Source organism: Gossypium hirsutum, chromosome A07 (genome assembly GCF_007990345.1).
Source record: "Gossypium hirsutum isolate 1008001.06 chromosome A07, Gossypium_hirsutum_v2.1, whole genome shotgun sequence".
Taxonomy (NCBI): Eukaryota; Viridiplantae; Streptophyta; class Magnoliopsida; order Malvales; family Malvaceae; genus Gossypium; species Gossypium hirsutum.
Window position 1 is genome coordinate 17,243,539 of NC_053430.1, and position 23,945 is coordinate 17,267,483.

At 33.1% G+C, this 23,945-nt stretch overlaps 3 protein-coding genes and 1 long non-coding RNA gene across 14 annotated transcripts; 1 reads left to right on the forward strand and 3 right to left on the reverse strand.

The window, feature by feature from the left end:
* The first annotated feature begins 4,630 nt into the window (after positions 1-4,630).
* On the forward strand, positions 4,631-7,605 carry LOC107938271 (putative E3 ubiquitin-protein ligase XBAT31). 3 transcript variants are annotated; one of them, XM_016871367.2, is made up of 8 exons: positions 4,631-5,161; positions 5,312-5,371; positions 5,470-5,541; positions 5,647-5,768; positions 5,881-6,021; positions 6,143-6,250; positions 6,346-6,618; positions 6,889-7,605. In XM_016871367.2, exons 1-8 carry the CDS (start codon positions 4,982-4,984, stop codon positions 7,016-7,018), a joined length of 1,086 nt encoding a protein of 361 aa, XP_016726856.2. In that variant the 5' UTR covers positions 4,631-4,981; the 3' UTR covers positions 7,019-7,605. The 3 variants fall into 3 exon arrangements, with proteins under 3 accessions (XP_016726856.2, XP_016726855.2, XP_016726854.2); XM_016871366.2 differs by having other exon boundaries at positions 4,643-5,204; positions 6,346-6,604; XM_016871365.2 differs by having other exon boundaries at positions 4,644-5,161; positions 6,346-6,604.
* A 382-nt stretch (positions 7,606-7,987) lies between these two features.
* Positions 7,988-10,404, reverse strand: LOC107938272 (uncharacterized protein At3g17950). Of its 2 annotated transcripts, none has more exons than XM_016871368.2 (3): positions 9,881-10,404; positions 9,549-9,704; positions 7,988-8,638 (listed from the first exon to the last, which is right to left on the reverse strand). In XM_016871368.2, the coding sequence occupies exons 1-3, from the start codon at positions 9,890-9,892 to the stop codon at positions 8,153-8,155; spliced, it is 654 nt and encodes a 217-aa protein (XP_016726857.1). In that variant the 5' UTR covers positions 9,893-10,404; the 3' UTR covers positions 7,988-8,152. The 2 variants fall into 2 exon arrangements, with proteins under 2 accessions (XP_016726857.1, XP_016726859.1); XM_016871370.2 differs by having other exon boundaries at positions 9,549-9,701; positions 9,881-10,402.
* Positions 10,405-12,133: 1,729 nt separating this feature from the next.
* LOC107938262 (cyclin-dependent protein kinase inhibitor SMR3) lies at positions 12,134-13,191 on the reverse strand. The gene is made up of 2 exons (XM_016871354.2): positions 12,928-13,191; positions 12,134-12,811 (listed from the first exon to the last, which is right to left on the reverse strand). The coding sequence occupies exon 2, from the start codon at positions 12,765-12,767 to the stop codon at positions 12,258-12,260; it is 510 nt and encodes a 169-aa protein (XP_016726843.1). The 5' UTR covers positions 12,768-12,811; positions 12,928-13,191; the 3' UTR covers positions 12,134-12,257.
* A 2,816-nt stretch (positions 13,192-16,007) lies between these two features.
* On the reverse strand, positions 16,008-23,085 carry LOC107938258 (uncharacterized). Of its 8 annotated transcripts, XR_005930427.1 has the most exons (7): positions 22,857-23,085; positions 22,409-22,510; positions 22,229-22,291; positions 21,786-22,146; positions 21,570-21,617; positions 17,170-17,243; positions 16,008-16,362 (listed from the first exon to the last, which is right to left on the reverse strand). It is a non-coding gene; the product is annotated as an uncharacterized lncRNA (long non-coding RNA). The 8 variants fall into 8 exon arrangements; XR_005930421.1 differs by having other exon boundaries at positions 16,077-16,362; positions 22,409-23,059; XR_005930426.1 differs by lacking the exon at positions 21,570-21,617 and having other exon boundaries at positions 16,120-16,362; positions 22,857-23,084.
* Between the last annotated feature and the right edge of the window lie 860 nt (positions 23,086-23,945).

A 23,945-nucleotide genomic window follows, 5' to 3' on the forward strand; every position in this document is an offset into this window, starting at 1 on the left:
TATGTAATTCACATAAGCTTCAAGAGACAAGAATGAGCTCATCCTTATTCAATTTTCACCTACATGTATTTATCATATCAAGAATACAATAATCATGTACATATTGTATCTTTATATTTCAAGTATTTCTCATAGTAATTCATCTTGAATTTCATATCATCTAATATCAGAACTTTACCCGTTAAATCATTTAAAATATCGATGGATACATGGGCAATACATATGAAGTGTACAATACAGTAAATCCGTCAACTTATATTTAGGAGTGCTTATAAAAGCACATAAACAGGAAGCATATTCAGGCTAAAACATGAAGCTCATAAGAGCAATGTTCAGGAAGCTCGTGCGAGCCTATAAGGGGTAGCTTCGAAGAGCCATTAATCGGGGAGCTCTGGATAGCCATATATCAGAAAGTTCAAGTGAGTCATATCAGGAAGCTCACAAAGAGCCAATTAATGGGAAACTCACGAAGAGTCATAATCGGAAAGCTCATAAAAGCTAAGGTGTGTCCACAACACATGTAGGATCACAACCTATCAGGACGCTCTGAAGAGCTATAATGGGAAGCTCGCAAGAACCATCATACATGAAGCTCAGGAGAGCTAATAACGGGACGCTCTTTCGAGCTATGGTGTCTCTGCAACATATGCAAGACCACAACCAATACAGGAGCCCAGTATCCAATCGAATTTCACGTATTCAAACAGGATTTAATATTTACTAGCATTATCGGATTTATGAATTTATTTCCTAAACATACCAAATTCATAATTCAACATTCACATATACAACATTTCACTCAAACATGTAAATATACACAGTCTAGTTACACGAACTTACCTCGACACTTGTTTGTATACGAGAATATACTAATCCGATACTTTTTATTTTCCTCGATCCAACTCCGTACTAGGTCTATCCGGATCTATACGAGAAAATTTAACTCAATTTACTACAATTCATATTCACTTCAACTCAATTTACATTTTAGGCAAAAGTATCATTTTTCCCCTATACTTTTAATTAATTCTAATTTCATCATTAGGCTCAAAAAATGAAATTCATGCAATTTAATCCTTAATCCAAGCCTAGCTGAATTTTTCATATAACATTTACAGCCCATGTATTTCACAAAAATAAAAAAAAATTCCATGAATTTTACATCTTTTCAATTTAGTCCCTAAATCACAATTTCATGAAAATTTCATTTACAAAAGTTGTTTATCTATCAACAACCTTTCATTTTCTACCATAAATTTTAAATTTACAGCATACTCATCCATGAAAAAATTTTAATAACTTTATAAATTGATCCCTAAAATAGCTAAATTAGGTTATTACGATCTTGGAAATATAAAAATTACTACAAATGAGACAAGAATGCTTACCTAATTGAGCCAATTAAGCTTGCTTGAACTCTTTTCTCTTAGCTAGGGTTTCCATGTATATTAAATGGGGAAGATGATGAAATAAGATGATAATAGTTTATTATCATCTTTAATTATCTCAATTTTCCAATTTTGTCCTTTTCTTTATTCAATTTTCCATGGATGAATCATCATAAATATCTACTAACTTCTCTTAATGGTCTATTTTGAATTCCATAGCTATTTGATCCTTTTAGCTACTAGAATTCAACTTTCACATTTTATACAATTTAGTCATTTCCCCTAATTAAATATGAAATCAGGAAAAATTTCTTAACAAAATTTTCATATGAATTCTTTACCATAATGCTGGCCATGCAATAATATTAAATAATTTTTCTTTCGGACTCGGATTTTTAGTCCCGAAACCATTATTCCAATTTCACTAAAAACGGATTGTTACATCTCCAACTTATACTCAAATATAGAGAGATCTAGTGATGGTTAAGATGTTGGTTTATCTTTAAATGGTTGTTTATTCAAACTATTTTTAAGGAAAAATTATATTTTTTTTTGTGTAGATGTTTTTACCATTATTTTTTTCATATATATATATTTATATTTTTAATATAATTTTATATGTATGGTCTATTAACATTTATGATGGACTTTTTTAATTTTTACTTATTCAGGTCAAAAACGGTCATCAAAGATTTTACTGGAATTAAAATAAAAAATAATTAATATATTATATACTCAAATTAACATGAAAACGAAAAAAAAATTAATTATTACATGTTTTAAATTACATATATAATCACTCTATATGTCACCACACTTGTCATATATTATTGCTTGATAAATTTAATTGGTCAAAATTTATTATATATTTCTATAATTTCTATATTTTTTATAGTTTTAATTTAAGTTTTCTAATTTTTTATAAGTTTTTACAAGTTTTATAACTTTTAAAATTTTAAGAGCTAATACATATGAAGATGAAGATCCTACACCAGTTGTTGCCGGTTAGCAATTGGATCAACATCTGGTGGTTTTTTGAATGCTGACAGGGCTAGATTGATAGAAAATCTTGATGAGGAATTGGCATGTATTGACAAAGACACTCAACATCTTGAGATTTAATTATAGCTCCTTAATCAGCAAAAGACTCGTACTCTTCGTTATAAGGCAAATTTGCTTGCTTGTGGAATGTAATGTCTTAGCATTTTTTAAGAAAAAAAAAGTATGAGTTTATAAGTTTAGGGTATATAGTATACCATTTTTGGTGAGAGTGATTTTTTTGTGATATTGGTTTGATGATATTTTCAGACTTATAGCTTAGTACTTTTTTTTTTTTTGGCATGTACCTAAAATTGTCTCTGAATATTGCTATATTACTATGATTGTCTATTGTTAGTACTTCTTTACTCTTTTGCATTAATAGTTCGTTTTGTAGTTGTTTTATATAGTTTGATAGTTGAATTAATGGGGAGTATTATGTTGAAGATGATCATTTATCTCTTTTAAATGTGTTGCTGTGTTTTTTTATCAAAATGCAAAAGGGGAAATTGTTATTGCTAGTTTCATAGACCAGATGCAATTCTAGTTACACCTTAGTTTGTATTTGGCAAGTCAATGTAGCTTGTCATATTTGGTTCGCATTTTTTGACTAAAATTGTTTGACTTTTTAAAAGAACATCTTTAAGGATTGTTAGCGTACTTTAATAAAGTCAATATATGGAGAAAATCAAGTCAAGTAAGGAGTTTTAAAGACTTTCAATATGATTGAGTTTTCTTGTTTGAAGAGATTTGATTTGTAAAGAAGATTATACTAAAAAGTCTTTGTTGATTTATTCTATGTTAAAAATGTTATCGATCTAAATTTAAGGAGATAGAGATTCACATTGGTTGTAATTAAATAAGTCATTATATGCTTATTTAAAAGAAGACTTGTTTTAGTTTTAGGAATGAGATTAATAGAGCACATTACGAGGACTTATTTTAATGCAAATTTGTTGTGAGCAAATTGTTCTTATTATTCATTTTATAACTAAGCATTCAATGGGAAATTCTTAATTAAAATAATAAAGATTCGAATCTTATCATAAAATTGTAATGTGTGGGTCTTCAAGTTCAATGTAATGCCTGGATTTTTTTTTCAATTCTTTATAGTTCTCCATCCTTTGTACTTTATAACGGTTTGACTCTACAATGCTAAGGTTTCAATGCTAAGACGTAAGGTTTAAGGTTTACCGACGTGAACTAAGCCTCTACTGGTGGCAGTTGGATGCTGGCTTGGTGATTCTCTTAATTTGAAAAAAAAAAAAAGGAGTTCACATTTATTAATTAGTTGTCTTCCAAAAGCGAGTAATGGGATACAAAGAGCCTTATTTTATAGATTTTGATGACTGAGCATTTTTCCAATATTAAATTCATTAATTGGAGTATTTTAATTGAATTTAAAGCTTTTTTTAAAGGAAAATTGGAGTTAAAGATAAACGATAAATTTTTTTTCATTTTGGTACAAGGACCATGAATTTCTAGATCTCTGCAAAAATATTTTGTTATTAAATTTTAAATTTATATTAATAAAATGTAATGAAATCATTTTAATTTTATTTTTTTTAGAAATATTAAATTAATTTATCATATTAATAATATCTTGTGGGTGATATTTGAATTGAACACTACTTTTACATTACCATTTTAATTAAGAATTCATCTATGAACTTTTATTAAATATATATTAATTTACTATCTCATATTTTTATTGTTATTTTTGGTCCAAAGAAAAAAGAAAGAATGGGTGTAATTGGTTAGAATTAGACTTGAGTCATAAAATGAAGAAAAATGTGCATAACTTGGCAGAAGTCATAAAGCCTAACAGTAATGTGAAAATCATAAAATTCAGCCTAAGGAAAAGATGGCTATTCAACTAACAGATTACCCTTCAAGATTTGGAATCCTATTGTTGGAATCTATTGATGATTTTATGATATCTATGTGCATAAATTAAAAGAGAATAAAAGTGAGAATTCAACACATTTTTATTATTGTAATCATTAGGATGATATACATTCAAACATGTTTTTCTAAGAAATTAAACATTAATAAATAAAAAGAGTGTTTGGTATGCAGAGCAGCAATCCTTTGTAAACCATCAGTTATCTATCTATATAGCATAGCATTCATTCTTTGCAGATATTAAGCTACTCCTAACTTTGCATATTCTTATTCCCTTGTGGGATTACCCATACTCATGGTAATTAGCCGTTTGCAGAGAGAGAGAAATTCATGGTCCTCTGTACCAAAATGAAAAAAGAAAAAAAAAAGTTCATGGTCCCAAACATATCGTTTATCTCCTTACCATAAAAACTTCCAACTCCAATTAAAACATTTAATATTGTAAAAACACTCCGTCACCAAAATCTATAAAATAAGGCTCTCTGTATCCCATTACTCGCTTTCGGAAGGCAACTACTTAATAAATGTGAACCTTTTTTTTTTTTTGTTGCCAAATTAAGAGAAAGGCCAGGCTACCATACAATTGCCGCCACCGGAGGCCTAACTGACGTCCGGTGGGGAAAGTGAAAACCCTTTTGCTCTTTTGAAAGATGGGTCAGGGGCTGAGTTGTGTAGCGAGTCAAGAGAATGAATTGTTTACTGCAGTACAAGTTGGAGACTTTGAAACTGTGGAAACTTTGTTAGAGAGAGAACCCAATCTTTTGCATCACACAACTGTTTATGATCGCCACTCTGCTCTTCATATAGCAGCTGCTAATGGCCAGATCGAGGTGTGTTGTCCCTTTGGAGGTTTTTGAAGATAAACTTTTTTTGGTTAAGTTTTATTCTAACTTCTTTTACCTTGGTTTTGGCTTTTTGGGTTGTTGAATCCATATATGGTTTCATTCTCTTGATGTAAATATGGTTTTTTTTTGTGGTAGATTTTGGCTATGTTTTTGGAGAAATCCATGAATCCGGATGTAGTGAATCGTCACAAGCAGGTAGTTTTATTTTTGGGAAGTGCGTACTTTTTTTTTTTGGTTATCTATCTATTCTCTATAATTAGTTTTCTATTTTGTTTACTTTTCAATGTTTATAGACTCCACTTATGTTGGCTGCAATGCATGGGAAGATCTCCTCTGTGAAGAGGCTCCTTGAAGCTGGGGCAAATGTAAGTGATTTTTCTTCTTTGTCTTTTCCCTGAATTTTGCAAAATAATCCATTTATATGTATTTGAAATTCTTTTGATTGCAATGATACTATGTCTGATTTTCAGATATTAATGTTTGATTCCCTTCATGGAAGAACTTGCTTACACTATGCAGCCTATTATGGTCACTCTGACTGCCTTCAAGCCATCCTCACTGCTGCTCAATCTAGCCTTGTTGCTGTTTCATGGTCGTCTTTTGTTTCTTTCAAGATTGCTTGACTTTTTTTTTTATTCATTTGGATAGAAATCTCTATTTTCATTTGATATTATATGTATATCTTTTGTTGGATTTGATATCAGGGGATATGCACGGTTTGTGAATATAAGAGATGGTAGGGGAGCCACTCCCTTGCACTTAGCAGCACGCCGGAAGCAGCCTGAATGCGTACATATCCTGTTATACAATGGTGCTCTTGTTTGTGCATCAACTGGTCGATATGGGTAATAATTCATGTTAAGTTGATAATTCATGAGTATCTGTATTTATTGTATTTTATTTTTTTGGTCAGATGGATAGAATGATTACTTGGAAAAATGACTGTAAATTTGTTGCTTTTTTCAGTTTCCCAGGAAGCACACCTCTTCATTTGGCTGCTAGAGGGGGCTCTCTCGATTGCATTCGTATGTTGTTGGCTTGGGGTGCAGATCGTCTTCAAAGAGATGCATCTGGGTATAGTTTAATTTTATTATTTACATTTATGGATATCTACATGCATTTATATCTTTTGGTGTATAATCGTTTTTGTTATGTTCATATCTTTACAGGAGAATATCATTTGTCGTTGCGCTAAAACACAAACATGGAGCTTGTGCAGCTCTTCTAAATCCTTCATCAGCAGAACCTCTTGTCTGGCCAGCAACTTTAAAGTTCATTACCGAGCTTAATGAAGAGGCAAAATCACTATTAGAACGGGCCTTAATGGAGGCTAACCGGGAAAGGGAAAAGAACATCTTAAAGGGAACAGCTTACTCACTTCCATCACCCTCACATTCTGACTCAGGGTTAGATGACTGTGTTTCGGAGGTATTCCTTAAAATGTATAGACTAGCCCTTCAAGCTAGGTTTTCAATGGTGCTTCTCTTGGCATCATATTAGTTCAGTTCATTACGAAATTGAGATGTAATACAAAGTCTTGAGGGTATACCAATTTACAGCATAAACTTCGTACTTTAGCATATCCGTTTTTGCATTGACCCTACTCTTTAGCAATCGACTGCTAGGTTTCTGTTATGCTAGTAAAATTTGAACATAGTTTCCATTTGGCAATAATGGAGTTGATATATTCATTGTGGAATTATTTGGTGCAGGCTAGCGATACTGAAGTATGCTGTATATGCTTTGAGCAGCTATGCACTATTGAAGTTCAAGACTGTGGCCACCAGATGTGTGCACAATGCACAGTTGCCTTGTGCTGTCACAACAAGCCAAACCCTGTGACTGCAAGCCTAACAACCCTGGTTTGCCCCTTTTGCCGGAGCACCATTGTCCGACTGGTGGTAGCCAAGATGAAATGTTATGACGATACCAATCGCTCTACTGAAGAAGATAGTACTTCAAAGCCAAGAAAATCAAGAAAGCCAAGGAATTTCAGTGAGGGAAGCAGCAGCTTTAAAAGTTTATCCCCAATAGGTTCATTCAGCAAGATTGGTGGCCGTAGCTCAGGAAGGTTTGCTGCAGAAAATGAATGGATTGATAAGCCTTGAAACTTGGCACTTTGTCAGCCATTGCTTATTGAAAGTTTCAGATTGTCACATTCCTTTTCACACAACGAAGGAAAATAAAGAAACGGCAGAGAGAAAAAATCTAGCAATCATGGTGAGGACTGGACTCATTTGGTCTATATACATGTGAAATAGGTGAGGTCCATCTGCTACAAAAGAAAAGAAGTGAGTTTGCTTAGTGTTATTTTGTTAGGGTTGGTAAGTTTGGCTTATTTTGTTGTAATCTTTGTTTACTTGAGACTGAGATGAACAATGCTACTTAAAATTCAATTTTTATATTTAAATGTTTTAATTTACAAATGATTAATAGGTGTGAAAAGTTTACTTTTAAAAAAGGGGAAAAAAGGTGAGAATGACATGTGGAAGAAGATTTGAAGTAGATAGTTGGAGTATGGTAGGGCCAATGAGTGAAGGGAAAGGCAAATCAATTGAGGGGGGGGGGGACGGACATGAAAACTTAGAGCAAGGGCCAAAGGCTCCATTTTTAGTTGGCCTTTGCCTTTTTGGCTTTTTATATAATAACAAATGCTTTTGTTTTTTTGTTTTGTTCTTTTTAATATATAGGACACGAACCATGTACCTACTTGTTTGTTATGCTTGATGGTGATAGCCCATGGTTACATTCAATCATCGAAAAAGTATTTAATATTATAGAAAACCTAAAGATTTTGTAGGAAAAGGAGCTTCATGAAAAGATTGATTCAGTTAAGCTTTAAAAACCGAAGAAAAAGGAAAAACAAACAGTAATATATGACAAAGAGAATAAAGCTTAGTCCTCCCTAACCTCTAAAGCATACCAATTGAATCATCAGAAATAATGAGATGCAAAGGCATAAATGGAGGGAAGGGTTCAGGTTTGTCCACACATGCATGAAAGCAGAACTGGAACTCCATTAGTGTTACCATCATTATCTAGTTGGCCCTTCTTTTGAGTCTCAGCATCTGCAACATGGCATGAACTTGTTCGAGGAGGAGCGATGCAGCCATTAATGAATAGGGAGTTTGATTCTATATTGGGTTGAGCCTGCAGGGCAAGTTCGTCAGGTCCATTGACGGTAGGACTGTGGTTCCTTCTATATCCACTGGCTGCTCTTCTTTCCACCGCAAGGAAGTGGCCGAGTGATGGAGCATTGTTTGCATTATTAACATTCTCAGCATCGGTATTATCCCTTGAACATAAGGAAAACAGCCAAACTTTTGATCTGTTGTTTCGTTTTTCTCTTGTTGCTTCAGCTTTCCTTCCTCTTATGGATCTTTTCGAGAGTTCCCAGATGCTAGAAACACCGATTAGGCTCCCAAGCGTAATGCTCTTATCATGGAAAAAGGAACCAGTAGACTGACAATCAAGCAAACAAGAGATATCAGTAAAACATTGTACAAATCAACTTACAAATCCACCTGCAGAAATCACTAGAAGCAAGATGCTTTATACGCGGTATTCTTAGGACACTTCTTCAAATAATTACGCCAAATATCATGAAATAAGCAACTAGCCAAATGTATCATTACCATAAACTTTCACTTCTTTATATAAAATCTCATCACATTTTGGTCAAATTATGTGCTTCATCAGATATATGATATAGAGGCCCAGCAGCAGCAGTATATCTGAGTGAGTTGACATGATTAATGTGTAATCACCAGCACCAGCACATTACAAATAAAGTCAATGCCGGCTATTGTTGATTGCAATTATTAAGTGCCGGTAGCTTAAGACCTCACCTATGAAACAAAAACACCTAATAGCAGCACTTCACTCTTAAAATTATGGCAGAAAGCACCAAATCAGGCTCCACATGACAGCCCCAACCGCAGAGCTCGGATAGAGAAAAAGGTAACTACCAATGCTAGGACTTGAATCCCAAACTTGTTTGATGCTACCTCTTAAGAACCCACTCCGTTTACTTTTAGCAAATTTGTCAAAAACGTTTGTTTAATGGAGCAAGAGAAAGGGGAGATTTTACTGCCCTACCAAATAAAGAAATCATCTAATAGCACTATTCAATGTTGTTGTAAATTGGGTATTAGTTTACTACCCTACAAAAGAAGACAAGAAAAATCAACAAAAAGAAATGCATTTCTCCAGTAAACTAGCAAGCATGTTTGTGCAAGAAAAAACCAAAAAGGCTACAGTGGTAAAACAAAAACAAAAACCCAAGACAAGACCACAGAACTTGTACCAATCTAAGCAAAATTACAGCCAAAATATGTATAGTTTTTCCAGTGAGACTGAGTCACTCACTGACCTCTGTGTCTAAATCTGAAGAGGAATCTGTGGAGGAAGTTGGGGAACCAGTGAGTATAGTGTTGAATGATATTGATCCTGAGTAATCATGGTTTCTTCCAGGCAACCCAACTCTCACATTCAGGGGCTGCAATCCCAGGGGCCAACCTTCTTCCTGCTATCAAATAAAAAACCAATTTATCATATAACTGTACTAACATCAACAATATGACAAACAGCAAGTAGACACACACACATTAATATCATAGAGGAATTTAAAGAAGAAAAATAGACACCCCACAACTATTAAGAGACAACCCATGAGAGAATAACCAGAGAGAAGACAAGCATTACCTGATGAGCCATGTCACTGCTGAAGTACTTTGTGAGCGTGACTTGATTGATCTTTACGAAAAGTAGATATGAGATATATGAACCAAGAAAAGAAAAACCCTAAAAACTATAGATTAATAACCAACTTAAAGCAAGTAAAGTGAACTGGTTATAGATGTTCATATATATGGACTTTGAAGAACAACATTGGTTACATGTCAGAGAGAGAGAGGGAGACAGGGTGAAAGGACAAGAGTAAAAACAAGCTGAAGATAGTCAAAGAAAGGAAATAAAATGAGTAAAAGAGTCTTGTCATTTGGAAGCATTCTTTCACTTTGCTTTGCAAAAGAAAACAAAAACAAAATCATTATATACTTTGAATTAAATAAAAATTGTAATCAGAAGATAAAGGCTCCACGGGCAGTTCAGATGTTTGTCCTTGAAATTTTACTTAATATACCCAACTTGCATTTAACTATGTTCTTCATCACTGTAAGATGCTTGCCATTGATTATAAATGTTGTAAACTTGAAACTTTGTGACCAGCAAACAGAGCAAATTTTATCGGTATACGTTAAAACCACGAGTTCATATAAGTTTTATTTGTCAACTGGGTGCAAAAATATTGAGTAATTTGGTCATACAAGGAATTCATACAAAGGAGAATCCAAGAAAGTGGAAGGGTAAGGGGCCAAGTAGTCAACTTTTGCCTTGGTGGATGGCAATAACAAAGCACATACTAGAAGTCTTTGATTGTCCAAATCTCAATCAAGTATGTACCTTTTTCCCCTTGGTCTACAAAAACAGTAGTCTCAGCCCAAGTTTTCAAGTTTTAAGACCCCACAAGATATGGGTCTCAAGGAACCCAATTAAGTGCTGTTTTCATTATCTGCAATGTCATCAGACCATATCATTAATATGCAAGGGTCCCAAACTCAATGTCGGCTTTTATCATTGGGGCAAACCCACAAGTTGGCTAACCATTGTGAGAATCAACTAGGGATGGGTTACATGGGCTAGCCATGAAGTATTTAGCTGATGATCTAGCTTTGGTTAGCAAATGTCCTTCTGTTTTGGGCTAAGTATTGGGCTAATTAGACAATATTCCAAGGTCCATTCATTTATAGTTTGCAGGGAACACAATTTCTGACAGATTACCTGTCAGGAATTGCATGCTGCACATGTTATTAAAAAACCCTACGACAAAAAAGCTAGCAGTAGCACGCAGTAATTTACTATCCCTTTAAATCATTATTATCAGGTTGTTTCCAGGAAGATGATGAGCATGGCTGGCTATTTTTTACTTTGTATTCATTTTTCTAATACTCTAGTGGGGGAATATACATAGCTTCGTATGTCCTGTAAGAATGTTACTGTATTAACAACACCTTAGCTTGCAGGCTTTGCTTGTACCAAGTTTCACAGAACGGTACCCTCTTCATCTTTTCTTTTTTTTTTTCTGAAGAATGTAGAAATACTGATACATTTTGAAAAACTAAAGAAAACCCAAATGCCCCATTTTATAAATTCTTATGTGTATCGAATGCCAACATGTATATATGAAGTCCAAAATGTCAAATATATAGTAATAATATAGCATGAATGATTAAGCTCAATAAATATTAACATGAAAGTAGATACGTTGCAATTCCAAGAAATTACTTCCTTTCGGGAATGTACCTTTTTATTGTTGAAAACGAGATGATGATCATGTATTGTCATAAAGCAAAACATGAACTATCATTTTCAGTTCTTTATTAACTAAGAGCGAACATATATTTATATCAATTTTAATATTTTCTTTATTATTTAAATATATTTATATTATTCTTTGGATCACAATGTATACTGTGTTTTATTTATTTTTATACTTAGAAGGGAAAAAAACTACCTTGAATTTAGCGAAAGCATCTATTATTTACTGCCAGGATAATTTGTGATCAGAGAGAATATCCCACTTGAGTTTGCTCACCCAACTGGTAAAAACAAGAGTATGTTTGCTTCTCTTGGGAAAGTCAATGGCAACCCCATTTTCTCAACTCAAAATAAAGTCAATGCCACATTCTATCACAAAAGAAGACTCCATTTTCACTCCATTCAAAAGCTTTGACATAGAGAACCCAAAGTCTATGGGGAAAGCAGACAAAAAAGGAACCCCCAAGAATCCAAAGCTGAAACCCATGATGATTTTCTACTTCAACTTGATGAATCTTTATGTTTTTTAGACTGGGTTCTGTTAAAAACACCCAAAAACATGGGGAAAAAAAAGGAACATAAATTAACAGAAGCTAATGCGTTGAAATATTGAAGCTGAAAATAGCATTGATGAAGAGAGAAAAAGAAAAATGATTCTAAATTCTTCACAGAAATACATGATATCTATCTATATATTATAACATCAGTTGAAGTCACTTCCTTGTCTGACTTTCTTAATCTTGTTCCCTAGATCTGCAAGAAGAGCCGGAGGAAATAAAGACTCCATCTCTTTAGTGAAATCAAGCAGGATTCGACGGCCAAAGGCTTTTCGTTTGGGTGAAATGGGGAGAGATTTCGGTTTTCTTGGTGCAGGTGGGCACTTGAGGATGACAGGAATTTTATGGTCCGAAGAAGTTGGAGTCTTGAACCCATCGTTGTTTCTATCCTCCTCATCATCAACCTTTGGACATGGCAATTTTAACTCCAAAGGAGCCATCTTCAACGTCTTGCATTTGTCTTCTTGTTGATCTTGTCCTAGTCTTTCTTCTTTTTGCTGCTGAGGCTCATCATAATCGTCTTGGAAAGTCGTAATTTGACATTCATCTCCTTGTTGTAACACTAAAGGAGGGCGTCGTCTAACCAAGAAACTGATTTCCATGCTACTGGTTAGATCTTTCTCAGTGAGAAACATCTCTGAATTCGACACACCCATGAATTTAGCTCCCGTACATGAAGAAACCAAGCCCCGCCCCCCCCCTGGTCCCCCCAAAAAAAATCGTAAAGTCCAATCAAGAAAAATGAGCTCTAGGATCGAGATCAGAAAGATAGATGATCATATGCATTGAAAAAGACAACAAGTACAAGGTAGTTACCCTAAAACCCAACGCATGAAAAGCCTGGAAGAGAAGGAAGGAACAAAAGATGGGAAGGGGCGCTACTTCATCACATCACCATCTTTCTTGATTGTTTCTTTGGAATTTAGCTCTCTCTCTCTCTCTCTCTCTCTCTCTCAAGATGTTTGTGATGAAGAAAGCAAAACAGATATAGGCTTTGAAAACACCCTTTGGCGAAGGATCCAATGCAGCACCATATATAATCACACCCACACAAATCTTTCTCTTTCACATCCTATCTCTATATCTCTATATATAATAAATAAAAAGTCTCTTTCTAGCTTACCTGTTATTATTATTATTATTTATTTTTCTTGAGAGGGTGAAGTCACTTTTACTCTTACTAAAAGCTAGCGTCACCCATTAACTAACTATATACAAAACAAATCGCGTTTACTCGATCGCTTTTTTCCTCTTTGATGCATCAAACCACGTGGTTTACTACATGGACTCAAAGGAGAGATATGCCATTTGATATCAGTATTCAAATGTGTTTTTATTATTATATTTCCATGAATTTTCGTTGTTGTTTGTTTTGTAAGTAAAAGAAAATGTTATAATAATAATTTTTCATGTCCGAAAGAAGACATTGTTGGGGTGTCTGGTTTTAAGCCATGTACCCCATGTTGTGATCCACTCCTTGGACATTGGCTGCTGGTTTTTTGGATCTCTTACAAGAAGGGTTGCCAGGGATCAATGGGGGTTCTAAATGATTGTCAAAGCAAACCTGCAAAAAATATATATATTTCTCGAGCAATATCATTGCCATTCATTATTTTTTTCTTTTTTACTTTGCTTTCTTAATGGCCTGGCCTCATATACTAATCACGATTCATAATTGAACTATTGAAGCTCATAATTTTAAGATGCAGCAAGAGCATGATACTATGTATATATGTAGGAGATCCCAATTACAACATAAATCTGTTTCACAAAATTATATATAGATCAGAGATACAAATGGAGAAACCCAAAGTCAAACACGCACACATATATATGGGATATTATGAGGATATGAGTTAAGGTCACATACAAACCAGAGTTTTAGCATCGCCTCTCCAAAGAGGACTAGATATGGTAAAATATGGTAGAGAAGTGAAACAATATTCAAGAATGTGAAATGATTCTCCAAAAGCATAGAGACTGAGATCCAGGTATTGTATTTAATAAATTCAAGGCCTTTTTTGTTTCCCCCACATATTTTCCAATAGAACAGAAAGCTGCAGTGCATGTTTTCACATGGGTCCCATTGCAATACATTGGAAGGAATGCTTTTGATTTTAGGCTTAGGATTCCTGCACTGGAAACTGGATATGCTACACACTGAGATTTGATTTATATTTTGATTTTTTAACTAATGTATACTAGAATTCTATAACCACGCATTTATACATTAATAAACAAATGTAAATTTTAAAATTAATAATAATACAAATGCAATATTTTGAAATTAAAATAAAAATATAGATTAAATAGTAAGTAAATAAATTTAAATAGGTAAATGCATTTCAATTGTTTATCATGGCATTGTTATTTTTCTTGAATTGGTATCGAGTTAGGTTATGATGCTAAATTAATCAATGACATTATTAATAAGATTATGGCATAGCCACAATGTGAGTAAAAATCATTATATACTATATTTATTAAGAATTGATGTAAAAACCAAATATTACTTTAGTTGAAATGGTCAAATTAGGAGATTATATGTCAAATGTTTTGGGTTTAAATCCTATCATAAGCATGAATTTTTTCTAGATTTTATATAAAAAGACAAGGCTATCCTTATATTAATACTTATTGATTTGTTAAAATAGGGGTTGGGACCCAACAGATAACAAAGTATGCATAATACATTTAAAACGTAAATTGATGTAAGGAAACAAAAAAAATCCTCCATATTGACAATTAGTCTGCTACCCTAGCACGTTACTGTCTGACCTCTTTGGCGAGTCTTTAGGTTTTTTTGTGTCTTCTCTGTTGACGGCAGTCATATTTTCAATATTCTTAATAGCTTTAGTAATTGTCTTCCCACACTATTGGCTATACTCTTGCAACCATGGAAACATATTTTGCAGGGTTAACTCTCTATGAAGAAGAAACAGTTTTGCAAGTACAAGTGGATCCAAATATAGAAAGGGAAGAATGAGCTCTCAGATTGGTGGGGTGTTTTCTAACATCCAGCATTATTCACTTTCCAGCAATGAAAAGCACTATGGCTAATTTATGGCATCCAGTTAGGGGTATTCAAATTAGAGATTTGGGGGGAAAAAGGGATTTATTTCAATTTTTTCATATTATGGATATGGAAAGAGTTTTAAAGGGATCACCTTGGATGTTCAACAATCATCCATTGATTTTATATAAGTTACAATGGGGAGGGGATCTTTTAAAAGTTCCTTTAATCTTAACTCATTTCTGGGAACAAGTTCACGATGTTTCCATAGGATATTATTTTGAAAATCTGGCTATGAAATTGGGAAATTTTATGGAATATGATGGCTCAAGTTTGGGGCAAGAACATAGAAATTTTATGAGAATACGGGTCCAAATTGATATTCGACGCCCTCTTAAGAGGAAGAAGCAAATTATGTTCTGTGGCAAATGCTATTATGTCAGATTTAAGTATGAAAGACTATCTCTATTTGGCTTCTTTTGTGGCCGATTAGGTCATAATGATTCCTTTTGTGAAGCTAAGATGATGTTAGGGTTAGAACCTGCTGAGATAGGATGGATTTATCTTTGCAAGCACAGTCAAGGAGAGCCTAAGCAATGAACAGCGTCTGGTTATGAGAGGAAAGTGTAACACCCCCTAACCCCAAACCGTCGCCGGAATGAGGTTATGAGGCATTACCGGACATATCAGACAACTTACGAATAATTTACAATTAATATAACTTTCATAGTATAATATAATAATTAAAATCCCTATCTAGGACTCTCGAAGTTCAAACACGTATTAAAAGTAGAACGGGACTTGTTCGAGTATTCTAAATTTTTTTTTTATAAAAAATTTCGGCAACATTTCTGCTTATTTTTACCTAAACCTCCTGCAAATTCAAACCAAAATCACCAACACCAATGTTTCACATTCATATAACTAATATTTATATCATTAACATAATTTTAAATTAATAACTATCATAGCATCATTCAAATTTGATTATAAACTTCATTCATTTAACAACTTAATGTTCATGTATCAAAATATCATGTACTTTCGTTACCATTTCATTTAACCATCTAAATCTTATAATTCATCCTTCACTACTCAAAGTAATATACATATTCAAGTGACTAAACAGCACCTATGTACATGCCACCTTTACCCAAAAGAAAAATATACATCACCAAGTTTGTGTTGGAGTCGGGATTGTTCTGGATGCTGAGTCGGGACACTTGACTTCTACTAACCTGCGCACGGAAACAACCGTACGCTGAGTATGGATATACTCAGTGGTATTACTATAAATCAAGACTATTTAACATTAATAAATTACAAACATCAACCATAAATTTTATAATTATTTAAACTACTTTTATATATAATTATTTTACTTCATAAATCTTAAATTCATAATTCATTTTTCTCATACTAACTCAATTCATAATTTAGTTCATACATTCTTTCTTGTACTTTTCAATAGTGCTAAAACAAATAATCTCATTTTCAAAATTTCATTTCAATTATTTACCCTATTAACAAAGCTCGGACTATGACAGATACGCGGATTTCCACCCAAACACACCAGAATGTCCAACCCAAACACACCCAGAATATTTTAAATCCTCCATAACACACCAGTAAGGCATTAAGTGCCTCTTCCGGATAAATCGAAGTATATAATAACAGAAACATCTTCTCGGCCGAACTACAATCTCCTCATCACATCACAAATCCAATGGCATGCTATTTGTATCAAATCTAGTCCGACAAGTTAATAGGGTATTATTTTACTTTTTCTAATTTCAATTTAATTTACACAAAAATTTTCAATACTCATTCAATTCAAATATCTATTATCTTAATTCATATACAAATTAATTTTCACACAAGTGTATACCATCAACACCATACAATTGTCACCATTTATTTATTAATTTTCAATCAATACACTTTTCAAATAATCATATACTTACCTCAAGTCTTACTTATCATACATAACAATTAAAATTTCAGCAATCAATAATAATTAAAATTTGAATTATAGTAATACACACCGTAATTCTCCCGTTTTAGTCCTCGATGACTTTCTCCTTTCCTTTCGATGCTGACGTTTCAGGTTCTTTGTTTGCTACGAAAATAATAGTAATTTATATTATTATTTACAGCATTAATTATAATAAATAATTAAATTTCTAAACAATTCCTACCTTTTTCCCAATTTAATCCTAACTAAACTTAATTATTTTCTTAATCCAATTCACTCTCTTTTTCTATTCAAATTTTGTCTAAACTTATATTTAACTATAAAATTTCCAGCATATTTCCCTAATTTCGAAATTTCTTCAATTTAGTCCCTTCAACATAAAACTTATAGCCTAGTTTACAATTTAATCCCTTAATCAATTCTAACTTAGAATTTATTCAATTAAATCCCTAATTCCATAATTTATCCAACATGAGCCATATTTGGAAACATATAAACTCTTAAATTATCAACTTAATTTCATCAAAACTTGTTTTAAAGCTTCTAAAATATCAAAATTAAGAGAAAATGACTTAATTAAGCTTACCAATTAAACTTGAAGCTTTAAAATCCCAATTTCCCTTTTTATTTTCTTTCCCTTTTTCTTCCCCTGTTTTCGTTTTGTTCCCTGCTTCATTTCTGTTTCTTTTGTTTTGTTTCTTTGTTTCCTTAATTCTTTTTATACTTTATTATTTTATTAACATAATATAATATTAATATCATATATTAAAATATCTTTTACTTTAATATTAAGTAAATTAATAATTATATAAAAAGTGTACATATTTATATTATTACAAATGTCATTATCTAATTTGCTTATCAAATAAAAATCTCATGATTTAATTAATACAATTAATAATTATAAAATATCTTTATACTTAAATTATAAGTAATTAAATATTTAAATTACAATTGTACCAATACAATTCTTACACATGTATATTTTATTACCATACAATTGTCTTCTATTTAATTTATTTAATAATAATGCTAATAATAATAATCTAATATAAAACCATAATGTTAATTAATAATTATAATAATTTAATATAAAACCATAATAATAATCATTATAATATATAAAACCTAAAAAAAATCTTTGATTTTATTTCACCAATATGCTGCCTCATTTGTAGTCAATGGCTTAATTGCCATTTTAATCCTTTTTATTTTCTATTGCTTTATAATTAAACTTTTACCCTTTATTCAATTTAATCCTTTTTATTACTTACTCTAAATTAAGCTAAATTCACCTAATTAGATCCTAATTAGACACACCACTAGGCTCATAAATATTTTTAATAATTATTTTCGAACTTATTTCACTAAGACGGAGGCCCTATAACTCACTTTTTCGGTGCCCGTGAATTTCGGGTTATTACAAAAAGAGTAATGGGCGGTTTCAACAAAAGTGGTAATTCTCAAGAAAGTAATAGATGGGGGTTGGAAAATAGGATTCAATCTAGAAGGAAAAATGTCTTCGTTATGTAAAGGTAAGGAAAAATTATTAATTGGTCAAGTGCAAACTGCTATGAATTATAACCTGGAGGATGATGTGGTCATAGGTGAGGAGGGGAAAAAGAGAGCTAGAGGTGAGATTGAAAAAAGCAATATTGGGGTACTTAGAAATAGAGGATGTCAGAAGTTTCTCAATTATCATCGACGGCTGCCAAAAGGCAAGCCGACCGGGCGCAATAAAAATCTTAAGTTGGAATGTCCATGGATTGGGGAATCCACGGACAGTTCGTAGACTTCGGCATTTGCTGAAGGTACAACATCCCCAACTGGTCTTCTTTATGAAGATGAAAATTAATAGGAGTCAGATGGAAAAAGTAATACGGATTTGTGGTTTTCATTATGGTATTGATGTGGATTCGATTGGTTCTAGAGGAGGATTATGTTTAGCATGGCGAGGGAATGTTACTATAATACTTCAAAGTTTTTCAAATCGTCATATAGATGTGATTATCGAGGATTCAGGTGATAAGAAGAAATAGAGATTTACAGGTTTCTATGGTTCTCCTTACACACATGATAGGGATGAATCATGGAATCTGTTAAGGCAATTATGCAATAATGGTGAGCATCCATGGTTGGTTTATGGAGATTTTAATGAAATTTTAGATGGCTTTGAAAAGAAAGGTGACCTACCTCATGAAGAGAGAAGGATGGAAGCTTTTCGTAAGGTGCTTGAAGATTGAAATTTGGTTGATGTGGGTTATTCGGGGAATTGGTTTACTTGGGAAAGGGGAAATCTGCCAGAAACAAACATTCAAGAAAGATTGGATAGGGGAGTAGCAACAAAGGAATGGATATCCTTATTTCCAGATTTTTTGATTTAATACATTCCTTATTCTTTTTCAGATCATTGTCCATTACTCATAAATACTACGCATAAAGTTAGAAGCCAGATCAACAAAAATTTCAAGTTTGAAGCTTGGTGGGTTTTGGAGGAAACATTTTTTGAAGAGGTCAGGTATATTTGGGAAAAGTCCACAAGAGATTTGTTGAGCAAGTTAAAAAATATGAAGCGAGGCTTAGAGAGATGGGCTAGCCAAATTCGACAAAGTAGGAAAAAGAAAAAAGAGGTTCTAAATTCAAAGTTGACAATGCTACTTGAATCTAATAGGAATGATGAAAATCTGGCAGAGTTTATAGACACAAAGATTCAACTGAATTTTGAGAGAGAGAAGGATGAATGCTACTGGGAACAAAGGCCTCGTATAAACTGGTTGAAACTTAGAGACAAAAATACTGCGTTTTTTCATAAGCAAGCAACACAAAAAAGAAAGAGGAATTATATTCACAAAATGCAGTTTGAAGATGGTAGGGAGACAAAAGAGGTTAAAGAGATGGAAGAAATTGCCAGATCGTACTTTCAGAAGCTATTTTCAGTAGCAAGACAATGAAACTATGATAAAATAATGACGGGAATTGAGTGTTGCATTTCTGAGGAAGATAATTATAGATTAAAAGCCAGCTACACTAAGGAGGAAATTAGAAAAACTTTATCAGAACTGGGTCCTATAAAGGTCCTATAAAGGCATCAGGAAATGGTGAATTCCCAGCTTTATTCTACCAAAAATGTTGGTCGATAATTGGAGAGGATGTTTCTGATTACTGCCTTAAAAGACTAAACGAAGGTATGGAATTACACTCTATTAACAAAACAAATATTGTGCTGATTCCGAAAATTTTAAATCCTTCCATTATTACTCAATTTAGACCAATCAGTTTATGTAATATGCTTTATAAATTGATAGCCAAGGTCATAGCTAATCGGCTTCGGACAGTAATTAGTAAATGTATAGATGTAGCACAAAGTGCTTTTGTTCCAGGGAGGTTGATTTTTGATAATGTGTTACTAGCTTATGAAATTCTGCACACTTTAAAACACAAGAGGATAAGAAGAAAAGGGCTTATAGCTGTGAAATTAGATATGAGTAAGGCATATGATAGAGTTGAATGGCATTTTGTGGGGGAATAATGAAGAAAATGGGATTTGAATCAGAATGGGTTGACTCACTAATGAAGTGTCTCTACAGTATCATATTCAGTGGTTTTTAATGGAAAAATTGGTGAAACTTTCCAACCAACTAGAGGTCTTAGACAAAGAGATCCTTTAAGTCCGTTTTTATTTTTATTTTGTGGATAAGGCCTCTCCAGTCTTATGCGGCTTGCAAATGAAGGGAACATACTTAAAGGAGTTAAAACCAGTCGAAGACAACCAGCTATCTCACATCTACTCTTTGCAGACGACTGTATCTTATTTGCAGAAGCTATTTAAAAGGGAGCACAATCATTAAAATAAATTTTGGAAGAATACGAGCTGAGTTTAGGCTAATGTGTTAATTATGATAAATTTACAGTATTTTTTAATACAAATACTCAATAGGGGGAAAGGACAGCAGTTTCAAGGACACTTGGAGTACGAAGATCAACTGATCTAGAACGCTACCTAGGGCTCCCTAATATGGTGGGAAAAAGCCAGAAAACATCATTTCAAAATTTGAAAGACGGGTTTAAAAAACGTATTGACAACTAAAGTATAAGGCATCTTTCTCAAGGAGGAAAAGAAATTTTTATAAATGTTGTACTCCAATCCATTCCAACCTATACGATGGCTTGCTTTCTACTTCCCAAGTCTTTATGTGCTGAATTGAAGGGTATTATAGCCAAGTTTTGGTGGCAAAAAAGTCGGAATAAGAAGGGTATTCATTGTTGTACCTGGAAGGATCTATGCTTATTAAAAGAAGACGGAGGGCTTGGTTTTCGAAATCTTGCAAAGTTTAATATAGCGTTATTAGTGAAGCAGAGGTGGCGTCTTATTAATTATCCAAGTTCATTATTAGCTCGTGTTTTAAAGGCAAAATATTATCCAAACTCAGATTTCTTTAATGCGCGGCTTGGAAATTTACATTCGCTTACCTGGAAAAATATCTGGGCAGCAAGAGGACTCTTTGAAAAAGGTCAATGCTGGAGGGTTGGGAGAGGTGATCAGATTTTCGTTTGGAACGATTTATGGATTTCAGGAAATAAAGCAGATCGAGTACAAAATCGGGACAACAATGAAAACATTAAGTTAGTTTCTGATTTAGTAGATGCTACGACTAGAAGCTGGAAAGTAGAGGTTGTGATGAATACCTTTTGTTTGGACGTAGCAAAAAAAATCATGCAGATTCCCATTGGCAGAGACGGCGCATGAAGATTTTCAAGTATGGCGAAGGGAACTATCCGGGGATTTTTCAGTCAGAAGCGCCTATAAACTATTACAGAAGTCTAACTTGGATCCTAGTAGTTATATTATACATGCCGAAACTAAAAACTTTTACAAGAAACTATGGAATTTATACATCCCCTTAAAAATTAAAATAACAGTATGGAGAATCTCTTGGAACTTTATTTGATCCTTTGTTAATCTCAGACACGAGAGTTGTGGAGAATGATCAGTGCCCCCGTTATCTTCAGCGTGAAGAGGATAGTAGCCATGTCTTTCAACAATGTCCTACAACGATTATGGTTTGGAATCAGTTAAACCTATCTTGTGTATTAGTCCACAGTTTTGAAAATATGTGGGACTGGCTTACTTGAGTCTTCCGTCAATGTACTAACGAACAGATCTGACATTTCTGTTGTGGTCTCTGGTCAATCTGGTCAAATAGGAACTGCTTAGTATATGAAAGGAAACATGTAACAGGAAGAGAAATAGCGATGCAAGTTTGAAGCTATATCACAGAGTTAGATGCAACAAAAGAAGGAAAACATACCTTTCAGGCTAATGGAATCATTCACTAGATTTGTTGAAGATCAAAAGTCACAGTTTATTTTGATGCAGCCTTTGACCGTCAATCTTCTAGATCGGCTATGGGCTTACTTGTACGAAACAAGGAAGGGGAGATTTTAGCATCAAAGGCGGTCATTCACTCGGAGATAGCAACTCCGTTCACAACAAAGGCACATGCAGGATTACAGGCAGTAAAATTAGGAATTTTTATGGGATTTAACAAAATGGATGTTGTGGGAGACTTAAAAACTGTTATTAGAAAATGTCAAAGTACAAAAACAGATAAATAGGCCCTTGGAGCAATCATCAGAGACATTCAAAGCATAAAACACAGATTCCAGGAGATTGAGTTTCATTTTGTCCCTAAAGCAGAAAATATGATCACTCATGTTATTACGAAGGAAGCCCTTAAGAGAAGAGAGAGTTATTACCCGGTGAGAGGAATCTCTGAATCCATTCATCAAGAACTGCAGATCTATAGACCAAGGCATCCAGATTGAAGAGAGGAAGATGGAAACGTTTTGGTGAAAGAGAGAGTAGAGAAAATTAAAAGTCTCTTTTTGAAAAACTGCTATCATTAAATGGCTGGTCGGTGATGGAAATGACAGACCCTGTTGGAATCTAGCTGTTGATTTGACTGGGAAAAGATAAGGTAAGATTTTATTTCTGTTTTAATTTAGTTGAAACCGGATGAGATTGGGCCAGTTTCGTTAGTTTTAGGCCTGCGTTTTGTAGTGGGTTTTTTTTTGTTTTAGTTTTGTTAGTTTCGTTAGCTTTCGGCTTTAGTTTTCTTTAGTTAATGGTTTTCAACCCCATCCTGTTTATGTTTTATTTTATATTATTAAATCCAATCAGATTTTTTTCAAAAAAAATATAAATTAATGTTTTGTTGATGTAAATAATCCAGGTTTAAATTCTATCACATGCAAAATTTTAATAGTTTTCTTAAAAATAAAAAGAATAAAAAAATTCTCAAATAATATAATTTATTTTAATTACGAAATAATATTTTTAAAATTTTCTTAATTGAATTGATACTTATTTATACAATATTATCACAAAAATCAATATTTATAAAAGAGATTAATTATGGAGTAGTATTGTAGTAGTGGTAAGCATTGCCATTTTGGCAATGTCATGCTCTCATCATGTTATATAAAAGTTATCTCTCGTGTTACATATTTTGTTGAAATGAAAAATACAAAAGTGAATGTAATTTTTTAAAGTGCAATTGAAATATTTAAACTTCATAATATCAATGTCACATTTATTTAAACATTACGTACAATAAATATATTTACTAATTTCTCGTCTAAGAAATGATAAAATCACGACGGCAGTGGGGACCAGATTGGATTGCTTGGATTTCACCGCATCACGAAAAGATAGAAAAGGGCTTCCAAACCTCCCACATTTTCACCTTTTGATTTACTACATTCCTTTTCCATATTTCGGGAATTTATTTTCTTATTTTTTTAATGTGAAAACAATTTAAAATATGGCATGTATCGATTTACAAC